This window comes from Pipistrellus kuhlii, unplaced genomic scaffold (assembly GCF_014108245.1).
Source record: "Pipistrellus kuhlii isolate mPipKuh1 unplaced genomic scaffold, mPipKuh1.p scaffold_m20_p_25, whole genome shotgun sequence".
NCBI classification, from domain to species: Eukaryota; Metazoa; Chordata; class Mammalia; order Chiroptera; family Vespertilionidae; genus Pipistrellus; species Pipistrellus kuhlii.
The window spans coordinates 8,627,788-8,645,058 of NW_023425524.1; the positions used below are offsets into that span (position 1 = coordinate 8,627,788).

At 62.5% G+C, this 17,271-nt stretch overlaps 1 protein-coding gene across 2 annotated transcripts in view; it reads left to right on the top strand.

The window, feature by feature from the left end:
* KIF26B (kinesin family member 26B) overlaps positions 1-17,271 on the top strand; it is a 286,996-nt gene that overhangs the window by 236,941 nt on the left and 32,784 nt on the right. For both annotated transcript variants that reach the window (XM_036453379.2, XM_045587135.1), the window contains 4 exons: positions 6,280-6,486; positions 10,469-10,562; positions 11,642-11,904; positions 14,973-15,156. In XM_036453379.2, the coding sequence (XP_036309272.1) occupies positions 6,280-6,486; positions 10,469-10,562; positions 11,642-11,904; positions 14,973-15,156 (748 nt within the window). The remainder of the gene's footprint in view (positions 1-6,279; positions 6,487-10,468; positions 10,563-11,641; positions 11,905-14,972; positions 15,157-17,271) is intronic.

Sequence of the window (17,271 nt, forward strand, 5' to 3'; positions counted from 1 at the left end):
CTCCCTGCCCCGCCAGTCAGCGTAAGGACCCCCTCCGATCCGTCCCCACAGAAATATAGGAGAGCTTAGATTCTGGGCAGCCTGCCCTGAGAACGTTTCCAACCCCGGGTCTCATCGGTCATGGTCAGGCCTAGATCCCTCTTCCTCTTCCTTTTAAAAAGTTTCTTACACGATTGCTCCTTCCTAAGGCTGACACATCTTGTTTCATTGACGACTCAAGAGTTCTACTCAAGCGGATCAGTGCAATAGTCAGAAGCCACTTCTGTGTGTCCTTTTAAATACATCTTTACCAGAAGCCCGATGCACAAAGATTCGTGCCAGAACCGGCCTTCCTTCCCCTAGGCTGCTGATTGCGTGGCTTTGCAAAATCCCAGGGCGCATGTGAGAGCTGGGGTTCCCGGGCCTCTCCTGACGGGGGCACTTGATGTATTCTCCGAGTTCCTGGTTGCTGTTCAGCAGGTCACAGGCCAGGCCCAGCGGGACAGGGAGAGTCCTGGGCCGAGGAGGAGGGGGCAGGGAGTGAGGAGACACGGAGTGGAGTGTCAGGCTGCTAGCAAGCCGGGGTCTTATGTTTGTATTTATAACATATTTACAACAAAGTGGCTGCAAGAAAGACAGCTGTCCCCTGGTCCTGAGGTGTCAGGCCCACAGCGTCTCCATGACGACAGAGGGGTCGGCAGAGGCAGAGGCAGTGCTTCCTGCCTCTTTGCTCCCTAACGACAGGTCCGTTAGAGCTTCAGCTGCTGCAGGTGCGTGGGGTTTGGAGGTAAAGGGCCTTTGTTGGCAGTCAGCACCCCAATCCAGCCCGGCACCCCGGAAAGGATTCTGGCTCAGGAAGAGCCCCCGTGCTGCCGCCTCAGAACCTCCTCCCAGGCTGTTCTGTCCTTTGAATGGGGATCTCAGTGGATAAAGTAACCGCAGGAACCACAGGCTAATAACCACGGCGACTTCCTCTCTCCGTGTTCTCCGATTGTCACGAACCCAAAAGAGAAACAAAAGATGTCCAGCCGGTGTGGCTCCGTGGCTGAGCATCCACCTAGGAGCCAGGAGGTCATGGTTCGATTCCCTGTCAGGGCACATGCTTGGGTTGGGGGCTTCATCCCAATAGGGCTCCTGCGGGAGGCAGCCAGTCCATGTGTTTCTCTCACATCGATGCTTCTCTCTGTCTCTCCCGCTCTCTTTCACTCTCTAAAAAATCAATGGGAAAAAATCTTTGGTTGAGGATTAATATAAAAAATAAATAAATAAATAAGGGGCCAGGCAGAACTCAAACTCCAGCCGTCCGTCTCCAGAGCGTGAGCCCCAAGCCCCAGGCCGTACCCAACATGGTCCAGGAAGGGCGCTGACATCCAGAGCCTTTAACAATCAAGGGGCCCTGGATGCCTCAGGACCCCAGGTCCTGCCTCCCTCCTGCCCCAGCGTGCTGCCCCTGAGCGTGCTGTACCCCAGCTTGCTGCCCCTGAGCGTGCTGTACCCCAGCTTGCTGCCCCTGAGCGTGCTGTACCCCAGCTTGCTGCACCTGAGCGTGTTGTACCCCAGCTTGCTGCCCCTGAGCGTGCTGTACCCCAGCTTGCTGCACCTGAGCGTGCTGTACCCCAGCTTGCTGCTCCTGAGTGTGCTGTACCCCAGTTTGCTGCCCCTGAGCGTGCTGTACCCCAGCTTGCTGCCCCTGAGCGTGCTGTACCCCGGCTTGCTGCCCCTGAGCATGCGTTTCACCCGCTCCTTAATCAGCTCCCACCCTGAGCGAGAGCGCGGCCTCTCCGACAGACAGGCAGCTGTGAGGACCGGCCTCTGCTGACAGCCGGCCGGGACGCCCGCCTCCTCCCACAGCCACCGCTGTGCCGCCGGCTGATTGCGGTGAGGAGCTCATGCAGCGCCTCAGGCGGGGCCTTCCCGGCTTTGTCCTCGCTCTGCGCCACCGTCCCTGCCGGCGACAGGCTCCTGCTGACAGGCTCTTCGGGGCATCTCCGGCCCCCGCTCCCCGGGTGCTTCTGTCTGGGGAGCATCTCATTACCCGGCCCCGTCGCTGGCCTCCCTGGGCCTCCTTGTGCCGCCGCTGTCACCGTCCCCAGCCTGGCGTCCACCAGGAGCATCTCCCTCTCGGGGGGCCTCGCGGCTCATCGCTGGCTGCCTGGGACCCCAGGGGGGCACCCACCGGCTCCCCTGAGAGCCAGCGTCCCCCCCCCCCCCAGCACAGGGACAGCCCTCCGGCTGCTCAGGGGGTTCACCCAGGCCCAGCCCCGGAGAGCGTGCTCTGGCCCCGCTGGGCTGGGCTCGACCCGGACACTCCCTGCCCCTCTGCCAGGCCGCCGGCCCTGGACCAGCCTCCGAGGTGCCCGGCCTCAGCCTCCTGAGCCTCCAGGCAGGGGTGCGGGGAGCGACTGTGGGGATGTCCCCTAACACGGCTGCCGGGGAGCTACGTGAGGTGGTCCTTTGTACGGGCGGGGTTTGTGGGCTGTTAGACACCGTATGGCGGTGGTGGTGCCCAGAGCTGATTGACAGGCGCTGGTTTGTCAGCAGAGCAGACACTGCCCCAGACTAGGCCCCGGGGTCTCCCCCCATCCTTCCCCTACCCCCAAACTCTGTGCTGGGTCCCCCCACTCTGCATTCCTGCAGTGACTACACCCCATGACCTTGGAATAGGTCACGAAGGGTTAGTACTGTGTTCTATGCAAAGAGATTCAGCCCAGTTTGGTTTTGCTCTGTAACTAGCAGCAATACTGTGCCCGGCAGGTGTGGATCTGCCATTCGTTTATTTATTTTTTTTACTATTCTCCCCCCCATTTATTGATTTAGGTATTACAAATATGTCCTTATCCCCCTATAGTCCCCCCATCCCCCTTCTCATGTCCTTACCACCCCCCTGCTGTCTATGTCCTTTGGTTGGGCTTACATGCATGCATACAAGTCCTTTGGTTGATCTCTCCCCCTTAGCCCCGCCTTCTCCTGCTGGATCTGCCATTCTTACCGGTAACTGTGTCTTCCTGCGACATTGACGGTGCAAATGTGTTTACAAACCCCCGCAGTCACTTCCCTGCTGGCCTCCCTCCCCTGCTGGGGGTGGGCCCTCCAAGGTCATGGCCGCGGGGATGTGGTTCCTGGGAAACTTCCGGAAACTTTCAGTCCCACAAAACCATTGAGGTCTTCCTTCAGAGAGAGTGACTTCAGATCCTTGCTCGAGATGTTATTAGAAAAGTATTTAAACCTTTGCCTTTTATCAAACCCAATGTTAGTTTGCGTCTCTCCCCTATCTGGTGAGGCGGGCACATTGGGGAAGTCGCAGGGGGTAGGGGAGGTCTTATTCAGGGGGGGGGGGGGGAGGTCCCGTGTGCCATGGTGGGCCAGCGGTGGAGTCGTACATGGTATCAGGAGAGGAGGTGCTCTGTAAGCCAGGCCAGGGAATGGCCCAGCGTCTCCTGCTGTGTGGGTTAGACATGGACACCTCATTGCATCTTTTCCAGCAGCTCTGCCGGACGGTCCTCACACAGGACAGGGGCGGGGTGGGGGGGTGCTAGCTTCTTGGCTGAGCAGAGCACACGTGGAGGGGTGCGGTTCATGTTCCCGCCTCCCCAGCCTTCCCGTGGAATGCTGGGAGAATCCCCGGAAGTGACTCGTGGGTCGCTAGCAGATGCTGTGAGCCCCTTCGTCACCGGATCAGACAGAAAAGAACGGAGCCGAGTACGGGAAGAGCTCAGGTCCCTTTGTTCGGATGCTCAGATGCTCAGATCCTGTTTCACGTGGGTTCCTCGCCTTTACAGACCTGCCAGCAAACTATACCCTTTGATGTAATCACCGGGGGAGGTGGGGACACTCTGCTCTCTGCTGCCTTGGATGTGTGTGTTCAATAAATAATCTTTTGCTTTAATTTTTAAAGTTAAGCTTAGGAGAAAGGCTTCTGGTGTCAATAATTTGATAGAGAAAGGAATATGAATTCTCTCTCTCCCCCCCTCCCCTCTCCTCCATTCCTCCTCACCCCTTCCTTTCCCCTCCCCTATCCCCCCACCCCCTTTCCTGCCTTCCCCTTTCTTTAGACCAATATTTTACATTTGTATGCTGCTTTACTTGTCTTTGTTTCATTTTTTTTCTTTCCAAAATATACTTTTATTGACTTCAGAGAGGAAGGGACAGGGAGAGGAAAATAGAAACATCAGTGATGAGAGAAAATCCTGGATCGGCTGCCTCCTGCACTGGGGATCGAGCCCTCAACCCGGGCCTGTGCCCTGACCGGGAATCGAACCGTGACCTCCTGGTTCTTAGGTTGACGCTCAACCCCTGAGCCGCACCGGCCAGGGTTTCTTAATTGTTTCTTCACAGATGTCCTTCAAGGGAGGAGGCAGAGTCCGAGATTTGGACCCTCATCCCAGCATTGTGCTCCGTCCACCGTGGCCCCGGCCTCGGGACCCTCCCCTGAACACCGTTCTTCTGGGTGCGGACCAGGACAGCCGGGCACCAGGCCGGGCATCCGACAGCCCGGGGCCCTGGGCACACGCTACGCTTCAGCTTTCTGCTCTGCCAGTTAGTTCCCACGCCCAGCGGGCAGGCCTGTGAGGGCAGGAGGTGGCTCGCTCATTACGCGCACTCCCGTGTATTTGAAATATTTCATAAAAAATGGACAAGCTGCCGGAACCGGTTTGGCTCAGTGGATAGAGCGTCGGCCTGCGGACTGATAGGTCCCAGGTTTGATTCCGGTCAAGGGCACGGACCTTGGTTGTGGGCACATCCCCAGGAGGGGGTGTGCAAGAGGCAGCTGATGGATGTTTCTCTCTCATTGATGTTTCTAACTCTCTATCCCTCTCTCTTCCTCTCTGTGAAAAAATCAATAAAATATATTAACAAACAAACAACAATTGGCAAGCTCCCCCGGAATTTGCATCAGCCCTGGCCCATGATGAGATGAAGATGGCCAGACACAGAGTTTAAAAATAACTCGGCCCAGGCTCAGCACGGGCCACATCAAGCCATAGCAATGGCCCGTCGGCCCTGCCATGCACATACACCGCGTGTCTTTGCATCCCTCACGCCTAGGCCGGTGCCTGGCACATAGTAGGACTGAACTAGCGACATAGTAGGGAAGAGCTGGTCAGGGCGTCAGTGCTGTCCTGGTCCCAGGACCGGAGTCTCCGGAGCTGCGTGTGAGGCTTCAGCTCCACTCCGCCCGGCTCAGACCTCAGGGTCCGAGCCCAGGGCAGGCCGTCATTTCCGTGGGCACCACGTTCAGCCGTGGGCGTGGGGAAGGGGCTGGCCACAAGCCCCAGACGTCGGTGTCAGCGTCCCACGGAGACGTGCTTCTATGCCCGCAGAGCTGGCGTCTATCGCTCCCTCCATGGGACCCCAAATAGCAGCAGCTCACACAGAGCCCCCTCCTGCTCCCGGGACACGCTTCAGACGCTGACGAGGGAGCCGGCCGCTAGCGATGACACTAACGATGTGGGTTTCCCCTCGCGGGTCCCGGCGAGCGGCGGCCGGGAGCGAACCCTGGAGCTAGTGTGCGTGCCCGGCTCATTGATCTGTGGCTTCGGGGCCGGCACCAGCCCGAGAGGTGGCAGTCCTGGCCGCCTCTCCATCGACAGCATTGGGCTGCCGGGGTGCCGCTCACCCCACTTTCCGTGAACAGGAAGGCCGGGAGCCTGCCGTGCCGTTTCTTCTTTTTTATTTATTTATTTTATTGATTTTTTTACGGAGAGGAAGAGAGAGGGTTAGAGAGTTAGAAACATCGATGAGAGAGAATCATCGATCAGCTGCCTCTTGCACACCCCCCAGTGGGGATGTGCCCGCAACCAAGGTACATGCCCTTGACCGGAATCGAACCCGGGACCCTTCAGTCCGCAGGCCGACGCTCTATCCACTGAGCCACACCGGTTTCGGCCTGCTGTGCCGTTTCTATAGTGAAGCCAGGGGCACGTGGAGTAGCCCACCAGGTCATCACAAGCACCCCCCGGAGCCCCACAGCCTGGAGGCCCGTGCCGCGGCCTCACCGGGCACGTCATGGTTTGCAGTGTTTCCCAAACTTTTGACACATGGGCACCCCTTCGATAATTTTCCTAACGCTGAGCACCCCTCGTCCTCATGAGAACGTAGAATCAGGCGCCGCGGTGCAGTGCATATCCCCACCAAACTCCGGTGCCACGCGTACCCCCACCAGACTCTCCCCGTGCCCCTGGGGGGACGCGCGGCACCGCACTTTGGGAAATGCCGGTTCACAGCGTGAGGGTCCCACGCACCCGCCGTCCCACTCAGTCCCGTCTGTCCCTCTGTCCGTCTGTCCGCCCCCCCCTGCAGGTGAAGGTCATGCTGCGCATCTGCTCCCCGCCGGCCCGCGACTCGGCCGAGTCCAGCGCCTTCCTGAAGGTGGACCCCCGGAAGAAGCAGGTCACGCTGTACGACCCCCTGGCCTGCGGGGGCCAGGGCGCCTTCCAGAAGAGGGGCAGCCAGGTGCCCCCCAAGATGTTCGCCTTCGACGCGGTGTTCCCGCAGGACGCCTCTCAGGTGGGTGCGGACTCCCCCATACCTCTCCCCCCTCCACCTCTCCCCCCCCCATCCCCTATCCCCAGCCCCGGGTACGGACCCCCCATCCCTCTCCCCCTCCACCTCTCTCCCCCCATCCCCTATCCCCAGCCCTAGGTGCGGACCCCATACCTCTCCCCCCTCCACCTCTCTCCCCCCATCCCCTATCCCCAGCCCTGGGTGCGGACTCCTCCATACCTCTCCCCCTCCACCTCTCTCCCCCCTTCCCTATCCCAAGCCCGGGTGCAGACTCCCCATACCTCTCCCCCCTCCACCTCTCTCCCCCATCCCCTATCCCCAGCCCCGGGTGCGGACCCCCACACCTCTCCCCCTCCACCTCTCTCCCCCCATCCCCTATCCCCAGCCCCGGGTGCAGACTCCCCCATACCTCTCCCCCCTCCACCTCTCTCCCCCCATCCCCTATCCCCAGCCCCGGGTGCGGACCCCCATACTCTCCCCCTCACCTCTCTCCCCCATCCCTCTCCCCAGCCCCGGGTGCGGACCCCACACCTCTCCCCCTCCACCCTCTCTCCCCCCATCCCTATCCCCAGCCCGGGTGTGGACCCCCATACCTCTCCCCCTCCACCTCTCTCCCAGCCCCGGGTGCGGACCCCCACACCTCTCCCCCCTCCACCTCTCCCCCATCCCCTATCCCCAGCCCTGGGCTGGGCAGTGCTCAGCCAGTTCCCGGAGCCGTTGCGCACTCGCTGCATGCCCGCTCTGCTGGGCTGGGCTGGCTGCCATGGGCTGGAGGCGGCGCCCAGAGCCCCCGGTCGCCGGTCTGGGCTCCGTGGCACAGTGCGTTGGGGTAACGGGAGTTCTGTGGTGGGCGGGACCACGGTGCCAGGATTTTACCGAGACGGCTCCCTGGGAGAAGGAGGGGCAAGCCAGCTGTGGGTGCCGCCCGGAAGCGGGGGGTCCTGGAGGGAACGGGACGTGTCAGGGCCACGACCTGAGATGGAGGCAGCTGCCTGTGGGACCCCTCTCCCGCCCCCACCTCTGGGGGGGGGGGGTGTAAGAGGGAAAAAGCATTTCCGGGAGCTGGGTTGGATGCAGGCGGGATCCTAGGACCCTCTGGTCCTACAAGACAGAGAATCATCAGCTGCCTCCTGCAGGCCCCCTGCTGGGGTCTGACCCCCCTGGTTCAAGGGTCAGTGCTGAGCCCCTGAGCCACGGCAGCCGGGCAGGACACCAGCCGCCTGACGCTACGTCTAGACAGAACCTTCTTGCTCCTGTCGCCTCTATGAGGCATCCTGTGTCCTTCAGTGGCCGTGGCTGTGGCCAGCTGCCTGCGGTGGGGCAGCCCCCGCTGGCCTGGCTTCATGGAGGCCACCCAGCCCCTCGGCTGCCACACCACATGGCACAGACCCGTGGCTCCGGAGGCTGAAGTCTGAGGTCAGAGTGTCTGGCAAGAACCCCTTCCTGGTTAGCAAACAGCATGTCCGCTGGGGCCTCACAGGGGGGAGGGACCCCGAGCCTGGGGGCTTCTCTCTGCATCCCAGTCCCGAGGCCGCACCCGCGACCTCATCGCCTCCCGCAGTGCCCGCCTCCGCCAGCACCACTAGGATATACATACACGGAGTGGCCAGATCCTTATGCGTTCAGAGATCATAAGAATCTGGCCACTCAGCATGTGTATGTCTGTGTATGTCTGTGTATGTATGTGTATGTATGTGTGTGTATGTGTATGTATGTGTATGTATGTGTGTGTATGTATATTAGAGGCCCGGTGCATGGATTCATGCCTGGGTGGGGTCCCGCCAGTCTGGCCAGGGGGAGGGGACATGGGCGGTTGGCCGGCCTGCCTGCTGGTCGAACTCCTGGTGGAGGGGACAATTTGCATATTAGCCTTTTATTCTATAGGAATGTGAGAGGGTGGGGAGGGTTTCCCCGTGGGAGAGCAGGGCCGCCTGGGGCCTGGGCCCTCCCCGCACTGGGCTCAGCAGGGCCCCCCGAGTCTGCGGGCCTCAAAAAAGCAGCTGGTGCCCCCCAGGGGCCGCTGGAGGCTCCTAACAAGCTGCAGATGGACAGTCACTGGCCACTCTTCTCCGTGGACACGGGCAGGGCCTCGGCCTGTCCTTGCGCGGGGCCCCCTGCCTCCTCTGGGGCTGGCGCAGGTGACTCCAGGTGGCCCTGTGGGCCGCAGCCTGCACGCTCCCTGCGGCCCCGCGTCTGTGCAGCTGGTTTTAGGGATGGATGGGGTGGGCTCCCAGCCTCCTCCCTCTGTCTCCGCTGTGTCCAAGGAGGGCAGAGTTTGCTCAGCCTCTGGCGCGTTCCATCGAGACTCTGTGGCCCCAGGATGGCGTGGCCCAGGCCCCGGGGTATGATGGATCCTGGGGCGCCCACCCCAGTCAGCCCTGTCCTGCCCTCCTCCCCCTGGACGGTGCCCCAGCCGAGCAGCAGAGACCACCCACAGCTGCCGGGCGGGGTTTTCCGTTCGGTCGGGGAGAGAGGTGCTTTCTGAACACTGGCTTCTCTGGCTCTGAGGAGCCCATTCATGGCCGGGCCGCGTCCCCCGGTGCCGCTGGGTGGCCGTGGCGCTGACCGCAGCGCCGCCTGTGGTTCCCACAGCTTCTGGATGCTTCCAGGAGGTCTGGCTCCGTGCTGGGAGGGAGAGGACCCTCCAGTCTGCAGGCCAATGCTCTATCCACTGAGCCAAACCGGTTTTAGCTTAAGTATTTTTGTATTGATTTCAGAGAGAGGGAGATGGAGAGAGAAACATCAGTGGTGACAGAGAATCATGGATCAGCTGCCTCCTGCAGGCCCCCTGCTGGGGATCCATCCTGCAACCTGGGCACATGCCCTGACCGGGAATTGAACTGAGACCCCCTGGTTCATGGGTCCGTGCTGAACCCCTGAGCCACACCAGCCGGGCAGGACACCAGCCTCTTGACTCCTGTCGCCGTTATGAGGCAGCCTGTGTCCTTCAGTGGCTGTGGCTGCGGCGGGGCAGCCCCAGCTGGCCTGGCTTACGGAGGCGACCAGAAACCGGCGTGGCCCCAGAAGGCACCGAGGCCGTGGGGGATGGGCGCGGAGCAGGGGGTCAGTGGGACATGCACACGGCCCTCAGAGCCTGCCCCCGCGCGCCCCCCACGCCGGGAGTCAGCGTGTGTCATTGGCGGGGGAAGTGTGTACGCTGACTGTATCGGGGCAGAGAGAAAGAAAAGGCTGAAAAGGAGGAGAGAGAGGAAGGAGGTGGGGAGAGAAAGCAGGAATCACAGCCTCCTGCCTCCATTAGAACCACGGTTGTTCTCAAGGTCCCTTCCTGAGTGACCCCCAAGGTCACCCGTTCCCCTCGAAAGGCTGGCGGTTTATAATGGTGTGTGTGCCCATGTGCGTGCGTGTGTGAGCGTGTGTGCGAGCATGCATGTATGAGCGTGTGATCATGCATATATGAGCAGGTGTGTGAGCGTGTGTGTGCGCTCGTGAGCATGCATGTGTGAGTGTGCATGTATGAGTGTGTGAGAGTATGCAGCACGCACGAGCAGATGTGATCATGTGTGCGAGCGCGTGTGAGGATGCATGTGTGAGTGTGTGTCAATGTGCATGTATGAGTGTGTGTGAGCACGTGTGTATGAGCGTGAGCATGCATGTGTGAGTGTGTGTGAACGTGCATGTGTGAGAGAGTGTGCGTGCGTGTGTGTGCGAGCACGCATGTGTGAGAAAGGATCTAGTTAGCAGGAGCAAATGGAACGTTTAAACGCCTCATCCGGAGGCCAGAATAGCGGCAGGGGGTGTGTGAGGTCCATAGAGGCTCCCGTGTCCCTCCACGGCTCTGCTGGGGAGCAGACAGCACTGAGATGTCCCGGGAGGGGCAGGGGCCTGGGTTACTGCGTGCGACGCCGGCGGGATGGGGGGCACCGGGGCTGTTGCGGTCCCGTCTGGGCGCGCCGTGGCCCCGAGCGGGAAGCCGGCTCCTCGGCCCGTCAGCGAGGCCCGCTCACCGCCTTCTCTCTCTCCGCAGGCGGAGGTGTGCGCGGGCACCGTGGCCGAGGTCATCCAGTCCGTGGTCAACGGGGCGGACGGCTGCCTGTTCTGCTTCGGCCACGCCAAGCTGGGTCCGTGAGGCTCCGTCCCCTGTGCTGCTCCGGGCTCCCTTCCCCGGCCCCCTCTCCTGGTCCCGGTCCCCCGGCGGGAGGAGGGGCTGCCCCTGAGGGCCGAGTTAGAGGACCCCGACGGGCATCCTGCTGCTGAGAGGAGGTGTCCATTCGGGGTGGAACCGCCATCCAGGGGAGCCTAAGCTCCGGAGATGAGCATGGAGCGTGGGGTGGTTCCCGTGGGGTCCAGGTCAGGGTCACACCCAGCGAACCCACAGGAGAATGTACCCCTGAGCAGGGGCTGCTGGGAAGCACGCCCCCCCCCTCCGGAGGATTTGGGTGGGAGATGGAGCTGACGTACCCATCCCAGGAGCCGCTCCGAGCAGAGCCCAGGCCACGCTGCACTATGGGCCGTTTGCGGCCTCGCTTCCCCCCCTCCAGCCCCGCCCGCCCCTCGGGCACCTGGGAGGGCAGCAGCCGACCTCTGCAGGGGCCTCCCCCACGCTGACCCTGGCCGCCTGTGCACGGGCCTCGCCTCCGGCCGGGCGAGCGAGTGAGAGTGTCCCTTGGCCCAGACGCTGCCAGAGGCCCTGGCGCTGGAGGGCAGGTCCAGGGGGACGGAGGCCCCTCCCTCCTCCCCTCCCCCTCCTCTTCTCCATCTCTGATCGGAGCCCTGACCGGGCTCACTGGGTTTGCTCCTGCGGAGAAGAGACACAGGGCCTTGAACTTGAGGGGGTGTGAGGTGCAGGGGGTGGGCGGTGAGATGACGCACCGAAGAGCAGTGAGCCCTGCCTCCCGCTCCTCCGGGCCAGACTGTGCAGAGCAGGGGGCATTGGCATCGGGGTCCCCCTGGAGGCACTGGTGACTCCGTGGCGTCCTTGGCCGTGGCTCTGAGGTCCGACTGCAGCCCTTCTGTCAGGAACGCTGGGAAGGGGCCGTGGGTCACTGTTGGCAAACGCTGCGCGTCCCGCTCACCGTCCTCCCCTCCCCCGTCCCTCCCGCCCCCATGCCTCTCTCCTGCCGCCCGGCCCTCGCTCCTGAGGCCGGAGCCGCCCGGACGCTCACTCGCCATCTCCCCCCCCCCCCCACCGGCCCCGCAGGCAAGTCGTACACCATGATCGGCAGGGACGACTCCACCCAGAGCCTGGGCATCATCCCCTGCGCCATCGCCTGGCTCTTCAAGCTCATCAACGAGCGCAAGGAGAAGACGGGCGCCCGCTTCTCGGTGCGCGTGTCGGCCGTGGAGGTGTGGGGCCGCGAGGAGAGCCTGCGCGACCTGCTGGCCGAGGTGGCCACCGGCAGCCTGCAGGACGGCCAGTCCCCCGGCGTGTACCTGTGCGAGGACCCGGTCTGCGGCACGCAGGTGAGCGAGGCGCGGGGCCGGGATCGGGGGCTGGGTGGGCCCCCCAGGCGGGCTCCTGGGTACGGGATCCGATCTGGGGCTCGGCTTGCCTCCGGGGCTGGCTCCCCAGGCGGGCTCCCTCCCGGGCACAGGCACCAGGCGGCTCAGGCGTGTTCACGCCCACGTGGCCTGACACGGCTGCTCGCCCGCCTAAATGTTTGTGCCCGGATGTCACTGACAGCGAGCAGGACTCTCCACTGGGGTAGCATTTGGGGGAAATTGAATTTCCATCCTTTACACCCTGTTCAGGGGGTGGGGGTGGGGGGACACAGTGCAATCTTCCTTTTGTTTGTTTATTTATTTAAAATATATTTCTTTATTGACTTCAGAGAGGAAGGGAGAGGGGGAGAGAGAGAGAAACATCAGTGATGAGAGAGAATCATGGATCGGCTGCCTCCTGCACCTGCTGGGGACTGACCCTGCAACCCAGACATGTGGCCGTGGCTGGAATCAAACCGGGGACCCTTCAGTCCTCAGACTGATGCTCTATCCACTGAGCCACACCAGCCAGGGCACAATCTTCCTTTTGTTTAAAACCTACGGGAATAGTTGCTGCTCGCACACGTGGCCGCGGCCACCACGGGGCTGCCCACGGCTCTGTGCCGGCCTCCCAGCCTGGCTTAGGGCGGGTCAGTCCTACTGCAGGAAACAGCGTGAGCGTGAGCGCTGTCCGGTGAGGACCGCGCTGCCAGCGTGGCACCTGGGAGCCAGGAGAGGTCCGCTCCCGTGCTCGGTGCTTCCCTCTTGCTGCCCGATGGTGGCACAAGGTGGGGCATCCCTGTCCAGGCCCCAGCAGCAGGCTCTCCGGCCTTGGCCCCCCCACCCCCAGGCAGGCATTCAGGGAGGGACAGCACCCCCTCTCTCCCCTGAGCAGAGGCCCCGTTCCTGTAGGAGGCTCCATCCCAAGCTCTCCGTGACTCACGAGGCCCCACATGGACCCTCCCGGCCTCACCCCTTACACTCCCCCCCCCCCCTCCCAGCCGCTCATTACCCAGGAAGCAGAGCTTGCACAGTCAGTGGCGTGTCCATCGCTGGGACCTTGTTAAAATGCAGACGCCGGCTCGGCAGGCCTGGTGGGGCCTCGACGGTGCATTTCCCACACGCTTCCCAAGGAGGCCCCCCCTCGGAGCACAAAGCTCCAGGCACCGCTGCCACCACCCCCTCGGACCCCGGGCCTTCGCACGCTCTGCTCCCGGCGCACGGTGACACCCTCCCTCCGGCTCTGTGACTGCCCGGGGCGGGGGGGGGGGGGGGGCAAGGCTCCGACACGGGGCCCATGACGCCATCTCCAGCCCAGGGGTCGGCAAACTCATTCATCCACAGAGCCAGATACCAACAGCACAATGACTGGCATTTCTCTCGAGAGCCACATTTATTTATTTATTTTTATTATTTTTTAAATAATCATTTCTTTCTTTCTTTCTTTTAAAATATATTTTATTGATTTTTCACAGAGAGGAAGAGAGAGGGATAGAGAGTTAGAAACATCGATGAGAGAGAATCATCGATCAGCTGCCTCTTGCACACCTCCTACTGGGGATGTGCCCGCAACCAAGGTACATGCCCTTGACCGGAATCGAACCCGGGACCTTTCAGTCTGCAGGCCCACGCTCTATCCAGAGCCAAACCGGTTTTGGCAAGAGAGAGCCACATTTTTAAAAACTTAAACTTCTTCTAACGCCACTTCTTCAACACAGTCTCGCCCAGGCCGTGGCGTGTTGTGGAAGAGCCACACTCGAGGGGCCAAAGAGCCGCCCCCGGCTCTAGCCCGTTAGTGTGGATGCGGTGCACGTGGACCCAGGGACTACAGATAAAAACAGACGTCCCTCGTTAACCGAGGCACAGGAGGCATCCAGGCCTCCTGGTGTTTCCCTGCGTCCCTGACACTGACTTCATGCGTATGACGATGCCAGGAAACGTGCTCCGGATCGGCTTGAATTAAATCGCTGGGGAAACGGGGAGTCGCGCTGAGCTGGCCGAGTTCTCCCACTTCTTTGGGCGCCGCGAGGCCAATCACAGAAGTGGAATCACCCTCCCCGTCTCCCTGCCTGCAGCCGCCCCACCGGTGCGCTCAGACGCAGGCCCCTCCCGGGGGGTTAGGCGAACGGATGGCCCCCGTGCTGGTGGGCTGTCCTCCACGGCCTTCTGCTCCGGCTCAGAGACATCCATGTGCTTTTTTATTTGTTTTTTTATATCTTTATGGATTTCAGAGAGGAAGGGAGAGGGAGCGGGAGAGAAACATCAGTGATGAGAGAGCATCATTGATGAGCTGCCTCCTGCACGCCACCCCCCGGGGACGGAGCCCACCACCTGGGCATGCACCCTTTACTGGAATCAAGTCTGAGACCCTTCAGTCCACAGGCCGATGCGCTATCCACTGAGCCACACCAGCGAGGGCTGCTTTTTAAATTTTTTTAAAATATATTTTATTGATTTTTACAGAGACGAAGGAAGAGAGACAGAGAGCTAGAAACGTCAATGAGGAGAGAGAAACATCGACCAGCTGCCTCCTGCACACCCCCTACTGGGGATGTGCCCGCAACCAGCATACATGCCCCTGACCGGAATCGAACCCGGGACCTTTCAGTCTGCAGACAGACGCTCTACCACTGAGCCAAACTGGTTTTGGCAAGGGCTGCTTTAAAAAATAATAATAATAATATATATATATATATATATTATTTTAGAAAGGAAGGAGAGTGAGAGAGAGAGAACCATTGATGGGCTGCCTCCTGCACGCCCCCACTGGGATCGAGCCTGCAACCTGGGCATGTGCCCTGACGGGGAACCTGCTGGGTCACAGGCCGACGGCTGGGCCGTGTGTTTGCTCTGCACACCTGCCGTTCACAGAAGCGACCTAGTAAAACGAGGGAAATGCACGCCTCCGGCGAGGGAGGCCTCGCAGTGAACGGACGCAGCTGAGAGCCGCGTGCGGGGCCGTGCTCCGGCGAACGCGGGCGGAGGGCACGCCGCGGGCTGTGCTGGCGGGCGGCCCCGGGCGGACGGCTCAGCTGCTCCGTGCCTTCCAGCTGCAGAACCAGAGCGAGCTGCGGGCGCCCACGGCCGAGAAGGCCGCCTTCTTCCTGGACGCCGCCCTGGCCGCGCGCCGGGGCCACCGGCAGGACTGCGAGGAGGAGGACCTGCGCAGCTCCCACATGCTCTTCACGCTGCACCTGTACCAGTACCGCATGGAGAAGAGCAGCAAGGGCGGCAGTGAGTGCCCCCCCTTCCCCACGCCCCCGCTGTCCTCCCCCGCTGTCCTCCCCCGCTGTCCTCCCCCACTGTCCTCCCCCGCTGTCCTCCCCCACTGTCCTCCCCCGCTGTCCTCCCCCCCTGTCCTCCCCCCGTCCTCCCCCGCTGTCATCCCCCCACTGTCCTCCCCAACTGTCCTCCCCCACTGTCCTCCCCTCCACTGTCTTCCCCCCCGCTGTCCTCCCCCCCTGTCCTCCCCCATCCTCCCCCCTCCCCCGCTGTCCTCCCCCGCTGTCCTCCCCCCACTGTCCTCCCCCATCCTCCCCCCACTGTCTTCCCTCCACTGTCCTCCCCCCACTGTCCTCCCCCCACTGTCCTCCCCCATCCTCCCCCCGCCGTCCTCCCCCACTGTCCTCCCTCGCTGTCCTCCCTCCCCTCCACTGTCTTCCCCCCACTGTCCTCCCCCGCTGTCCTCCCCCACTGTCCTCCCTCGCTGTCCTCCCCTCCACTGTCTTCCCTCCACTGTCCTCCCCCCAGTGTCCTCCCCTCCACTGTCTTCCCTCCACTGTCCTCCCCCCAGTGTCCTCCCCCCACTGTCCTCCCCCATCCTCCCCCTGCTGTCCTCCCCCCAGTGTCCTCCCCCGCTGTCTTCCCCCGCTGTCCTCCCCTCCACTGTCTTCCCCTCTGCTGTCCTCCCCCACTGTCCTCCCCCATCCTCCCCCCAGTGTCCTCCCCCCACTGTCCTCCCCCATCCTCCCCCCGCTGTCCTCCCCCCACTGTCCTCCTCCCTCTGTCCTCCCCCATCCTCCCCCCGCTGTCCTCCCCCCGCTGTCCTCCCCCCGCTGTCCTCCCGCCGTGACCTGCCCCCTGGCGGGTTCCCAGCCGGTGCCCCTCGCCCCATGTGTCATTGGAGATCACTGTGGAGTCCGGCCGAGGGGGAAGGGTGCACCGGTGGAGATAATCCATGAGGGAGGGTCAGTGCCGTGGGCATGGGCGGGGGGAGGGCAGATAAAAAGGCCAACCACCTGCTTCAGGGCATCGTTTTGCTCCCAGCCCTCGCAGGCGCTCCCGGTGAGAGGCCAGCTTACGCCCAGGCGCCTGGCGGTGCGGTTAGTCCCTGTGGGCGGGCGGTGGATGGCTGAGCGGACTCCGGTGCTCCCTCCCATCGGCGGGGGTCCCTGTCTGCCGCCGCAGTCCCGAGGCAGCTGCAGGGCAGGCCCCCGCCCCCGGCAGGAGGAGGCTCAGCCTCTGCGCCGACCGAGGGCTGGCTCTGGCCTCACGGCCGGGCCTGTCTGTCCAGGTCCCCAGCCAGCGGCCCAGGCTCTCAGAAGGATGTCTCAGGTGCTCGGTGCCAGTGGCCCCTGAGGAGGGGGAGCCCTGGGGCCGGACGCTGTGAGCGCATTGGCTGACAGGGAGGCCATCCACTGGCCTGGTGGGAGGCGGAGCCTGGAGTTAGCACAGCCCCTGGGGTCTGGGGGTGGCTCCCCCGCTTCTCCCAGGTCTCCTCGGTGCCCGGAGTCTTGCAGGCCAGGATCCCAGAGGCAGCTCTGGGGCCGTATGCGGCTCCTTGGCCCCGTGAGGGTGGCTCTTCCACAAAACACCACGGCCTGGGCGAGTCTGTGTTGAAGACGTGGTGTTAGAAGAAGCTTAACGCTTAAAACATTGGGCTCTCAAGAGAAATGTCCATCGTTGTGCTGTCGACGTTTGGCTCTGTGGGTGAGTTTGCCGACCCCTGACAGGGGGTGCCTGCCGCCCCCACCTCCTCCCAGCGCCTCCGTTGGCCGGTCGGTCGTTCCCCTCTGTTCCTGCTCCTGGCGATGGTTTTAATTCCGCTTTAACGAGGGAGAGTTTACACTCGGTCACACCTGGCTGGGTGCCCTTGGGAAGTCTGTGCGGTTGTGTGACCAGCACCGCTGGGGAGGCGGCCCTCCGGGGACGGCTCTGCTTCTGGTCCTCGCCCCGCGCCTCCCGGTTCTGCTCTCGGTTCGGAACGGGAAGCAGGGAGGACTCTCGGAAGCAGAGAAGCCGCGAATGAGGTTGTCTCAGCTGTTAGAACTTCAAACTCGGTTGACGCCTGTGCATTACACCTGTGTCACCTGTGATGAGGGGGTCTGGAGTGTGTTCCGCATGGAAACG